Genomic DNA, 13,112 nt, shown 5'->3' with positions numbered 1-13,112 from the left:
TCGTTTTTCCTTTCTCCTCTCCAAAATCTTTTCTTTTTTCCGTAGACCATCAAACTTGTCTCAGAAAAACAACGATCTCGGACTCATTCACCGTTGGATCGTCGTGAAATTTAAACACCAGGTTCGCAACCCAATTCCAAGAATTCTCACAATTGGGAATTTTTGTATCATGTCTAGACTGAGAGAAATACCTTTCGCATCGTAGCCTTTTCTTTTCCCGCAGAAACCCAAAGTTGTCTTGGTAAAACTACGATCCCGATTTTGTTAACCGTTGAATTGTCGTGAAACTTTTATATGTTGTTCGCGATCCAATTCCGCACACCTCAACCGTTGGGATTTGCAAAATAATGTATGTGGAGGGAGAAATATGCATCGTACGAAGCATTACAGAATGGAGACTTCAATCCCTTCTCTTTCTCTCTAACTTTTGAGAACTCTATCAAGGCAATCAGAGAAAAAATTGAGGAATCTCAGAAAATTGCTAGAGATGTCACTATCGCTTTCAGAAGACACGTGAGTCCGCTTAGAGATAAGGGATGAGTTATTCACAATTGGGGATTAGTGAGAATATGCGTAGGGATCCTTAGAGGATCAAATTGAGATTTATTTTTGGGATGTTTTATTATATTGAAATTCTTCTGGTGTGATTATCTGAAATTATGTGAGGGATTTTTACTCCCCGTGGATTGAGAAATATTCTTGTATAATTTGTTTGTGTTTTGAATAATATTAGTGTAATAAATAGTTATATTAGAATTATGAAATTATGATTGGAATTGTACATAAGTGATAAATCAAATATATGATGAATTGTAGAATAACATATTACTTTGATATTATAATATTGTTATGGAGATTGAATATAAGTGCAAAGTTGAATATGTTAAATTGTGAGATACACGTAAATATAGGATGGTTGATTGTGACATTAATTGTGTTGTGAGCTGTGAATTATACAATAACTCAACCAGTGTTTATATTGAGAAAAATGTTTATGCGTTGTGTTAAAGAAAAAGCGTAGGTTCCTAGTTAGGAACCAGTGTTAAATTGTAGCGCAATATACTGTATGTGTTTAAAACACGAGTGTGAGGTCGTGGATATTGTATAATTCATGAACAATGTCTATAAATAAAATATGTGATGAATTGTGGAATGACATGTTATTTTGAAATCACAATATTGTTATTGAGATTGAGTAAAAGTGTAAAGTAGAACATGTGTTGAATTGTGAGATACGTGAAAACATATGATGGTGGATTGTGAAATTGTGAATGAGTTTTGGTTGTGAATAAGTGTGTGATTAACTATTGATGTGACATTATTTGTGTTGTAAGCTGTGAATTGTACAATAACCCGACCAGTGTTATCTTTAGAAAAGTGTTAATGTGCAGTGTTAAAGAAAAAGTGTAGGTTCCCTATTTAGGAACCCGTGTTAAAGAGAAAATGTAGGTTCCCTATTTAGGAACCCGTGTTAAAGAGAAAATGTAGGTTTCCTATTTAGGAACCAGTGTTAAATTATAGCGCAATATGTTGTACGTGTTTAAAACACGAGTGTGAGGTCGTTAGTATTGTATAATTCACGAGCAGTGTCTGTGTGCTAAAATGATTTTAGGGGTTGGACCTGAATCAGGAGGGAGAGGCCCTAACGGACTCTTCAGAGTGTAAGCCTTGAGGGTCACCGGGTTTGAGTGCTCCTTTATCGCAAAACATCGTGACCCTAACTGGTCTTCCAATGATCTTACTTAGTGGGAGTGACTTGACAAACCCATTATGTGGTGTGTCTTGTTATGTACTCCTAAGCGCCCCAGGATGGTTTTTCACTGACATGGTATCACATTGCATATAGGTTTGAGTCTTAGCATAACTGTTGCATACGCTTGTTAATTGTTTATTATGAAATTAATGTGTTATTATGTCTTGATCGGAGTGTGTGATTGTTGTGTAATGTGATTGATGATTGAAAGGTGAATTTTGAATGACAAAGTGGTGAAATTATGTGAGCTATATTTAAGTAAGTTTTATTTTGTTTATATGATATGTATATTTAGTTGTCTTACTTATCTATTAGTTAGGAATGTGATAGTTCACTCCCTGTGTGTTGTTTGTATTTGGATCATGTGATGATCTTGAACTTTGTGTTCGGGGGAGCAGATGGCTAGGTGAAGTGCTTTAAGGAACCTTGTGCTGAAAGACTTCGGGACACAATGCACTAATAGGATGTGACAGTGGGCATAAGCTTTTATATCATTTGCATGATGTTAGTTTATTTTATTTTATCTCAATGATTTAACAAAATATTTTTGTAAATTTTGACGGTCTTATTTTGAGCCAAATATGTTTTAATAAATTTTAATTGATAATAGTGAAGTGAATGTGAACCTTTTACCAGTGTGAATTTGGTTATATATATATATATATATATATATATATATATATATATATATATATAGATATATATATATATATATATATATATATATATATAGTCGGGCGTAGGAGGGTGTCACAATTTTAAATCCTGAGGAACATTACAATTCAAATGTAGCAGGACATTCAAATTATCCAATGACTACATATAATACACGATTCACAACTTAAATCGATTTGAATAATGAAATTTGTTTGCTAATTAGTACTATCATCTAATAGCTAAAATATTCATAGTTATAAAACCCGATTCGAGTCGGCCGGTCAAACCGGTCCAACCGGAACCCGGTGAGTTGGTTCACTATTGGACTATTCATACATGTGATCTGGGATAACCCAGCCAAACCCGATAGATTTTGAGGAAACCTGGTGACCCGACCGATTTTTAAAATCTGGACTGGGTTTTGCACATTAAATGGAAACTATGGTCATAACCTTCAGCTTCTTGCCATCAACAAGCACGTTGAGGCAAATGCATCACTCTATCTCCTCCATCGCGCGATTCTACCTCGACGACACCTGGTGCAAAACAATCGACAGCCTCTTGATCACGTCAGGTTCGAGGTCCAGCTGCTCTCGTTGCAGCACCGACAACAGTTGCATGTGGTGCCAATGGACATCGTCAAAGCAATAAGGAAGGGGCCATTGTAGTGACAGATCCGACATGTGAAAGACCAATTAAAGAGGACTTGTCTCCGTTATCAATTTGGAAGAGTTTGCCTTTGGATCTCTAACTCATTTTGTTTATTGAAAACTAAACTTGTGTTTTAAATATGATAATGAAAATGCCAATGATGTTACAACTGAAAACGAAAGGGGAGGGGCATGGGTCCACTATAGAATGCCCTAGAAGAATCAGAAAACAAAGTTTTTTTTTTAATTATGTTTTCAATTAAATGATGGAACATACTTGCCATTAACAAAAAGTAACTATTTTTAAACTTCAATTTAAATAGTGTAAGTGCACTACCATAATGTCTATGTTAATTAGGAGTATATTATATGATGCTCTATTCCCCATCACTTACCAAAAATATCCATTTAAATAGACTTTAAAGTGATAAGTTAAAGAAAGACAACTAATTCTTCTAAATATACTCATTCTACACTTTTAATTTAACTAGTTGTTATTTACTATCTCTTTTATTACTAATACACTTCACTTTTGTTATTAATTTTAATACTTCAATTATTATTTTAGATTTTAGAGTATGAAATTATGGATGAACTTTTTTTAGTTAAATAATATTAGTTATATACTTATATATAATAGATACATATATAATTTTGAATTTTTTAATGTAGACCGGATCAAACCGAACCAATTACTAGCCCACCGGTTGAACCACTGGCCCACCACCTCGACCAGGTCAATGAGCAAACCAGGTCTCATGACTTTAAAAATATCTATATCAAGCCCATAATAACATATAATGAGGAAGATAATAAGAAAAACTCAAAATCTATAGGGCCCTCAGAAATCATAATAGATCGTAGCTCGCTGTCAAAGCCAATATGATAATCATTTAATTAAAGATTTTCTGTTGTATTTAGTGTTTTATCATAATACACACAGGACCAGTCAGAATATGATAATCTAATAATGCAGAGATGATGAAGTAATGAAAACCTGGAGTATACAATACTACAAAAACAAATTCACTCGTCATCCTTGTATGGATACTCTTCTGGGACATGCTTGAGAAGTTTTACCTGCAACTCAAACACATCATCACCGCGAAGCACATCACGAAGCCAAGTTACCTCAGTTTTCATTGACACCTGTACGTGGATGTATGAGAATCATGTTTACAGAAAAAGAACAAAGCTTATGGCATAGGGAGAAAAAACTTTAACGCTTCATCATGATACCCAATTCCCAAGATATAACAGAAAACAGAACATTACATGCCATGCCTCATTTTCCTCCAGGACAATTTACTATCATAAAGTTTTTTAAGTAATTTAATTAGGTTGAGTTCAGTGACATGGTTCTGGTCAAGCTAAACTTGCCCATAATGTGGAAATTTTCAAGCAAAACATTGACTTTCTTGATCTCTACAAAAGGGAAGCTAAAAAACATTGCATTCATAAAATATTAAATGATTTATATAGAATAGAACTAGCAACTCAAAGCAAAAATTGATAAAAAAAAAAAAAAAAATTGCCCTTTCCATGTACACTGTGGTACATAAAGAAATAAAAAATAAAATAAAAAAGGAGTAATCCATTTCATGTTTGAGAAAATACTCAAATTTCAGAAGACCACAGAGGAAGGCTGCAGTAATCAAACTATTATATTTTCCCAGTTTCCCAAGTGTTAAAAGCGAAAACAAAAATGAAAAATACAACTGATATTTGATAAATTGAAATTCTAGAATGTTGAAGCAATTGATGTAACAAATTAACAAATAGGAACAGAAACTTACCATATCTAAGGCTCCTCTGATGACTCCACTTAAGATGTTGCAATAGTACAAACCTTGGCAGTTGTCAGGAAGCTCAACAAAATCTACCAAAGGATTATCCTCCAAAACAATACTACAACATGTTCCATCAGCATCCCAATTGGTCACAGATGCAGTAACACCGAGGAACATTTTAAAACCAACCTGTAAAAAGCAAAATTAAGTTGATTAAATAAAAACTTACCTTCTCCCTTAAATACACTTTACTAGTAATATAATTAATAAACAAACAAAAAATGCCGATCACACAACCAAAAATCAATTCTTAATCTTGTAAACATCATACCAATCAAAATGTCATCCAACTGTTTCATACTGAAATTAAACATCAATAGCCCAAACAAATCATAACATGTGACAAAAGTCATAGAAGTACAATGGAACGGATTGCAAAGGAACTCCATGTATGGTATCCTTCTATAACACTCGGCCAAGTGAGTTAATATTGACTAGATAGTTGGTGATGACTAACCTAGGTTGAAAAGAGATTTGATTAGAAAAATAGGCAATCAACATTCTCAAAGCAAGTTTGGGCACCGATTGTTTTTTTGAAGTGATTGAATTTTTTTCTTCCAAAAGCTTTTTGTTGGAAGTTGCAGAGAGACTGAGAGAGTTTGTTTTCCCAAAATAAGATAATCTGGAAACCCACTTAATGAAACTATGAAAGCACAGGACTGGTCAGGTTGACACACTATATTAGTCTATACACAAAGAAAGGAACATGTCATTATATCAAATGCTCCAAGTCATAACTCTTTAATGACTTGTAATAGTTTTAGGTCCTTACTCTATATTCATATTCAGGTTAAAACACACTCCAAAAAAGAGACTACTCCTCCACACATACACACTGTTAGGGAAAGGGAAAGAGCGAGACTGGGCTTCGAGGGCCAGTGTCCTCCTAACACAGATAAGAAAGTTCTTAAGATAATTTCATTGCCATTTCCTTATTACATGATGCTGTATATACAGCTATTATCATAACAGAATTTGGAATTTTGCAGGATATGCACTAACAGAAAGGATTCTGCTCTATGGAAATGGTAGGCAAAACAGGGGACAGGATTGCCAGGTCACCACAAGCCGTTACACATAATCGTGGAGGTATTTGGGTCTTGTGCTTTTTTTGTTGGGCCTTGCGATTGGCACCCTTCTTTCGTATCATTCCCCATGGCTTGGAAAAGCACCTTGTCCTCAAGGTGGACGGTGTCCTTCAATGGCGTCCAATCTTCCCACGTGGTCTCTTCGGGTGGAAAGCCCTCCCACTGCACCAATACCTGGACGTCTGTGTCCGTGCCTCTGCACGTATCCAAAATCACCAAAGGAGTAATCAATGTGCTCTGCAGTAGAGTGATGGAAGGGCTTGAGTAAGGAGCAATGGAACACGAGGTGAATGCGAGCATCTTCTGGCAACTGTAGCTTATACGCAGCTTTGCCCATGTGTTCCACGATCTTGTAGGGCCCGTAGAATCGTTTCGTAAGCTTGGAATAAGTTCCCGAGACAGAGGATTGCTTATGAGGATGTAGTTTGACCATGACCCAATCTCCTTCCGCAAAGGTGACGTCCCTGCGGTCCTTGTCCGCCATTTTCTTCATGAGGTCTTGAGCTTTTATCAGCTTCTTGCGCATAACGGAAAAAGCTTCCTCTCGGGTTTTCAAAATATCATCCACTGCGTCTAGCTTTGAAGTGCTCGTAAGGTATTGTGGAATGGAAAGGGGCTTCTTGCCGAAAGTCAACTCGTATGGGGACAAACCCGAGCCGGAATGGATCGAGGTGTTGTAGGACCACTCGACCCAATTTAAAAATTTTTCCCTCGATGATGGCTTCTGATGCATGAAAGCCCGAAGACATTGCTCAATGACCCGGTTCAATACCTCCGTCTGACCATCGGTCTGCGGATGGTAGGCAGAGCTCATCCTTAAGGTCGTGCCACTCAGCCGGAATAAGTCCTGCCAGAAATGACTCATGAATAGAGGGTCGCGATCGGAGATTAAGCTCCGAGGCATGCCATGGAACTTACCCACAATGTCCATGAAGAGCATGGCAACTAAATACGCGGTGTGCTGGGTAACCCAAGTGGATGCCCTTCAAAAATCGATCCACCACGACCAAGATTGTCGTATAGCCCCGAAATGACGGCAGACCAACGATGAAGTCGAGGGAGAGGTCCTCCCAAGGGCAGAGAGGGACAGGCAAAGGACAGAGGAGGCTGGCCTGCTTGTTGGTCTCATACTTTGTATGTTGACAGTCGAGGCACTATGCGACAAAGCTGGCAACATCCTTGCGCATTCCGGGCCAAAAAAAATCGTCATTGATACGGGCGAGAGTTTTCGTGATCCCCATATGCCCTCCTATGGGAGACGAGTGGTACTTTATGAGTAAGGTCGGAATGAAAGAAGATCCCGCCGGTAACCAAATACGACCTTGGTACAGGATTGAATCCTGAGCAATTTGATAGTTGGGAAATTGATCAGGATGGAGGGTAATCTCCTGCCGCAACTTGAGGAAATCAAGATGATGTAATAAGTGAGTCTTCGATTCACTGAGAAAAGTCATGGACAGAATCGAGAGCAATAGCAGGGAACCATCCATGGTCTCCAAGAGCTGAGACAGGGCATCAACTGTTATGTTTAACTTACCCGAACGATATTGAATGGAGTAATCGTACCCCATCAATTTAGCCGAATACATTTGTTGTTCAGGTGTTTGTATCACCTGTGTCATCAACTCTCGCAGGATACGGTAGTCGGTGATGATGGTGAAACGGTGTCCCAAGAGGTATTGACGCCATTTCTTCACTGCGGCGGTTATGGCAAGGAGTTTGCGCACATAAGTGGAAGCACGAAGGAGCTTAGGTGGAAAGGGTTTACTGAAGAACGCGAGTGGATGGTTCTTCTGAGACAGCACTGCGCTGATGCCGACACTGGGCGCATCCATTTCCACTGTAAATGGAAGTGCGAAGTCAGGTAATTGCAAGACAGGGGCATTAGTCAACGCCTACTTTAAGTCAATAAAGGCACGTTCTGCCTCCGGTGACCACTCAAAGGAATCGTGACCCAGCAATCACGTTAGAGACGCCACAATCGAAGCGTAACCGCGAATGAATCTGCGGTAAAATCCGGCGAGGCCAAGAAAACTGCGCAAGGTTCTAGCCGAGTGTGGGGTAGGCCATTGACGAATTGCTAGGGTTTTCGCCGGCACCGGTGCTACCCCTTGAGATGAGACCACGTGTCCCAAATAGTCAATTTGTGTTTGTGCAAATGAACATTTGGACAAACGCAGGAAGAATTGCTCCTTCATGAGAATCTGGAAAGCTTTTTCCAAGTGTTCGACATGGTCCTCGAGAGTCTTGCTGAAGATTAGAATATCATCAAAGAAGACAATGATGAAGTGACGGAGATACGGCCGGAAAATGGCATTCATCGTTGCCTAAAACGATGAAGGGGCATTGCATAAGCCAAACAGCATGACTCTGAATTCAAAGTGGCCATGATGCATGCGGAAAGCTGTTTTGGAGATGTCGTCTTCATGCATCAATAACTGGTGATAGCCATGGAGGAGGTCCAGCTTAGAAAACCACGCCACGCCACCTAATCCATCCAACAGTTCATCAATGGTGGGAATCGGAAAACAATCCTTCACCGTAATCGCATTTAGGGCACGGTAATCTATACAAAACTGCCAAGTGCCATCCTGCTTCCGAACCAAGATCATCGGAGAGGAGAAAGGGCTGGTGCTTGGGCAAATCAATCCATTCTGCAGCATCGTGTTCACCTGAGCTTCAATTTCTTGCTTTTGGAAGTGAGGGTATCTATAAGGCCGGACATTGATTGGGTCTGCATTTGGGATGAGGTGAATGCGATGATTGGTGGGTCTAGAGGGTGGTAGGGACGAGGGTGTCTGAAAAAGGGAAACAAAGTGGGTTAGAAGTGTCTAAATGGATAAGGGTAGGGTGGTAGGGATGAGTGGGGTGGAGGGGGGTTTTGTTGGAGTAATGTGGAGATGAAAATAGGTGCTTGTAGTGTCTTTACGAACTAATCGGCGAAGCTGATGATGGGTGATGAGATGTAAGGAAGCATCAGTGTCTCCCTGGAACTCCACCAAACGCCCTTCTCGCATGAACTTCATTGATAATTTGTTGTAGTCCGTTAATACCGGCCCGAGAGACTTTAGCCATTGCACACCCAGAACAAGGTTGGCTCCGCACAAGGGCAGAACGTGAAGATCAACACAGAAGGTAATGTCCAGAATCGTAATCATGGTGGCTTCGCAAAGAAGGTGACAATCCAACGTGTGACCATTACCCACCATCACCCACAAGGGAGCTGTTTGACACGGTGACAAGCCCAGTTGCTTCACCACACTCTCCTGAATGAAGTTATGTGTACTCCCCCTGTCTACTAAGATCATCACGGGGTGGAGAGCGACTTGGCCCACCAGACGCAGGGTTTCAGGGGCGAGATGGCCCGAAAGGGTATGAAGGCTGATTTGGGCCTGAAGCGGGTCAGTGGGATCGGGCGGGTTGGGTGAGGGCTCCAAGGAAGGAGCAGCGTCTTCAAAAGGCTCCTCATCGTCCCCAATAAGCAAAAATGCCTTGGAGGCACACTTGTGGCCACGATGAAATTTTTCATCGCAGTTGAAACAAAGGCCACGTTCGCGCCGCAATGTCAGCTCCTCCGGAGATAGGCGCTTGATGAGAATTGCGAGCCGAGACGGAATCGAAGGTGACGCTAGCGGCACCGAAGAAAGTGCCACAGCCACCGGGGGCGCGGGAGGTGTTGGTGAAGAAAAGAAAGATGATCGAGGGCGTGGTGGCCGACGACCGTCAAACAATTTCTCCTCCTGGAGACGGGCCAACCCCGCTGCCTGGACCAAGGTGAGGGGCTGCAAAGCCTGAACCTCACGGCGGATGTCGGCCTAGAGTCCTGAGACAAAACAGCTCAAGAGGAACTGTGGCGGCAAACCCACAATCCGGTTGGCCAAGTGCTTAAACTCCACCAGGTACGTCTGAACATCTCCGCGTTGTGAGTTTGAATAAAGACCCATTGGGGTCGTCATACTGAGTGGGAGCAAATCTGGTCTGTAAAGCTTGTAGGAACACCGGCCAGGAACCACACAAGGGTCTTGCCATCCATGTAGAAGGAAGCAACGGTCAGGCGGTCGTGTTCCGGGGTCGAGTGATATTCAAAAAATTGTGTGACTCTGAATATCCAACCCATCAGGTCGGAACCATCGAAACGTGGGACTTCTAGTTTCAGGCAATGAGCAAAGGATGGGGACGCGGGAGGTGGTGGGACAGCTGTGGAAGAAAAAGGTGAGTGTTGAGGGGAGTCTGGGGTGGGAAACTTGTGGATGAGTTCTTCCAATTTGAGGGTCATGGAATGAATGGTTTCACTGAGGGATAAGTGGTTCTGTGAGAGCTTGGTGATGGCATCCTCCAAACGATCTGAGTTTGCTTTGGAACGAGTGGACTCAGCCATGAGCAAGGACAATGAAAGCACCAATGTTAGGGAAAGGGAAAGAGCGAGACTGGGCTTCGAGGGCCAGTGTCCTCCTAACACAGATAAGAAAGTTCTTAAGATAATTTCATTGTCGTTTCCTTATTACATGATGCTGTATATATAGCTATTATCATAACAGAATTTGGAATTTTGCAGGATATGCACTAACAGAAAGGATTCTGCTCTATGGAAATGGTAGGCAAAACAGGGGACAGGATTGCCAGGTCACCACAAGCCGTTACACATAATCGTGGAGGTATTTTGGTCTTGTGCTTTTTCTGTTGGGCCTTGCCATTGGCAGTGGCACCCCTTCTTTCGTATCACACAGCCCCTCCCCTCCCAAAAAAAATGCCACAGATATGTTGTGCAGGCTCGAGTGCAAATCTGTTAGGAAACCGCAATGGAAATAGAGAAAAGAAATGAATGATCTTATTGCTTCACTGAATATGAACAGAACAAGGAGGAAATCCCTCTTCGAAGCATTTCCCCTTCATACAGGGTTTCCCTGAACATTTGTTCAATTCCCAAATGCTAACAATTCAGAATATGCCCCTTGACCTCCCTCTTCTACCTTTTCCTCCTATTTAAGCTAATTCCTACCCCAAACACTTTAACTGCTAAAACATAACTGTTCCAACTAACTACTCAGGCCATAGGAATACCATCATATTGAAGTTCAAGTCATGGTTGAAGCCCTTTCATCTTATTTAAGGTAATTCCTACCCCCTAATATTTGAATCACGTAAATATACTATTTTAACTAATTACTAAGGCCCAACCAAAATCCTATAAACTGTAACCAAGAAATCCAACTACAAACTCAAGTATATAACAGTTAACTAATAAATATTTTATGGAGCAGATGCGGCTCACCTGCATCCATTCGACCACTAGTATTTTTCAATCACACATATTTGCAAGAAAACAAATATTCATTGCAATAAAATAATAAACCAATTAACATACTTCATAGGAATACAGTTCATAAAGATGTAATATATGAAAAAATTTAAATTAATTAAAAGCATGGGAGAAAGTGAAATAAAAAAAGAATTACCTTTTTAATAAGAAAAATAAAACAAATTTGTGGAACTTGTCCACTTAAGCTTTAGCTTCATTTAAAGAGCAATGGTTAAGGAATCAAAAGTGGAAAAAATTCCAGTAAAGTGTAACATCTAAAATATTAGGAATGCACTCTAACCATGATTTCTGATAAAAAAAACATTTTATTTATTGATTTCTTAACCAGCAGCCTTAGAGCACTCATCAGCAAGATCCTTTTATAATACTACCAACAACATTAAATTGCAAGTTACTTTCAGTAAGTTGTACATTAAATAACACAGATCAAATGAACAAGCAGAGATGCATAATCTCTGAAGTATAAAAGAATGAATTTTCTGACATTTTATCTATAGCAAGTAAAGACACCAAAAAGACAATACAATACCTTTGCAATAACATCAGTCGTCTCTCTGAAATCGTTGCATCTGGAGACATTAGACTTGGCTAAAAACTCATCAATCAAACGGATTCCAATATTGTAACCCCTGAAAACACCAACCAAACACCAAAATTCACATTTGTAAATATAAGTAATCTAAATATGAATAGGGTAATTATATTCCTAAACCCAAATTCTCTTTCATCTCCTTTTTCACCCCATTTTTAATCTGGTTTGATCACATCTTTTACTTTCCAACTTCTAATTTCCATTTCTATAACTCTCTTCCCTACAAGAAACTAGTACATGGTCCAGGACCACCACGTGTCCATGGTTCCGGCTAATCTCCATGAGACACTGAGTTTCTCTATTTATAAGAAAGGGTAAATAAAACTCAATTATCCACTCCAAACATTCACCTTTATACATATAAATACACACTGAACCAAGGAATCACAAAAATAAACTTTTTTTACACAAAAAGATTAAACTAACAACATTCAGCGAATTCAAAAGAAGAAAGAGTGATTCAGAAACGTACATTTGATCAAGCTGCTTGTTAACCTCCTCAGCCTCTTCCAGATCCGTGAGCAATTGACGCACAATTGCGCCATACGTCAAAGTAAACAGCTCCGCATTCTGCACAATCCAAACCAATTAGGCTACTATCATATGAATTCACTAACGATTCCATTAACTTCAGCAAAAAAAAAAAAAAAACAAAATTGACGCTTTTTTCGTGTAAAGTGTAAAACAAAATGGAGGAATCGACAGTTTGGAGTGGAAATCGGGGGAATATGGGAATTTAAAAGGTTTCACTTTCTCGAAAACCAAACGGGGCATAACGAGGGTCTTGCTTTTGGGTATGGGTTGCTTACGACGCGTTCGACGTTGGCGAATATGGCATCACCGGATCGAGGAGCGACGGGAGGCATCGTCGGAGTTTAGTCTGGTTTGCTGCGATCTGCGTAGTGATGACGAGTGAAGCAAAAGATGCGTCTTTGGATCAATGCTCACAGGCCCAGCGGGCTGACACTTTAACCATCAATTCCATTTGTTTTTATTTTCTCTTAATTATATAATTAATTCCTTGATTATAATTAAAAATTTAATTGAGTTTCTCTGTTACTAAAAAGTTCAATTAACTCCTTTAATTGTTTAAAATACTTTAATTGGATTCTTTAATTATTTAAAAGTTTAATTAGATTTTTTTAATTATTTAAAACACTACAATCAGATCCTTATGTATAATAAGATAGAGAAATTTTGAT

General features: G+C 39.6%; 1 protein-coding gene across 1 annotated transcript; it reads right to left on the bottom strand.

Annotated features, from left to right (window-relative positions):
* Positions 1–3,911: 3,911 nt before the first annotated feature.
* Positions 3,912–12,852, bottom strand: LOC100306217 (trafficking protein particle complex subunit 3-like). Its single transcript, NM_001248628.2, has 5 exons — positions 12,720–12,852; positions 12,383–12,480; positions 11,848–11,947; positions 4,857–5,039; positions 3,912–4,209 (listed from the first exon to the last, which is right to left on the bottom strand). Exons 1-5 carry the CDS (start codon positions 12,774–12,776, stop codon positions 4,087–4,089), a joined length of 561 nt encoding a protein of 186 aa, NP_001235557.2. The 5' UTR covers positions 12,777–12,852; the 3' UTR covers positions 3,912–4,086.
* Between the last annotated feature and the right edge of the window lie 260 nt (positions 12,853–13,112).

This window comes from Glycine max, chromosome 12 (genome assembly GCF_000004515.6).
Source record: "Glycine max cultivar Williams 82 chromosome 12, Glycine_max_v4.0, whole genome shotgun sequence".
In the NCBI taxonomy this organism is placed as follows: Eukaryota; Viridiplantae; Streptophyta; class Magnoliopsida; order Fabales; family Fabaceae; genus Glycine; species Glycine max.
This window is presented reverse-complemented; position numbering and strand designations above follow the sequence as displayed.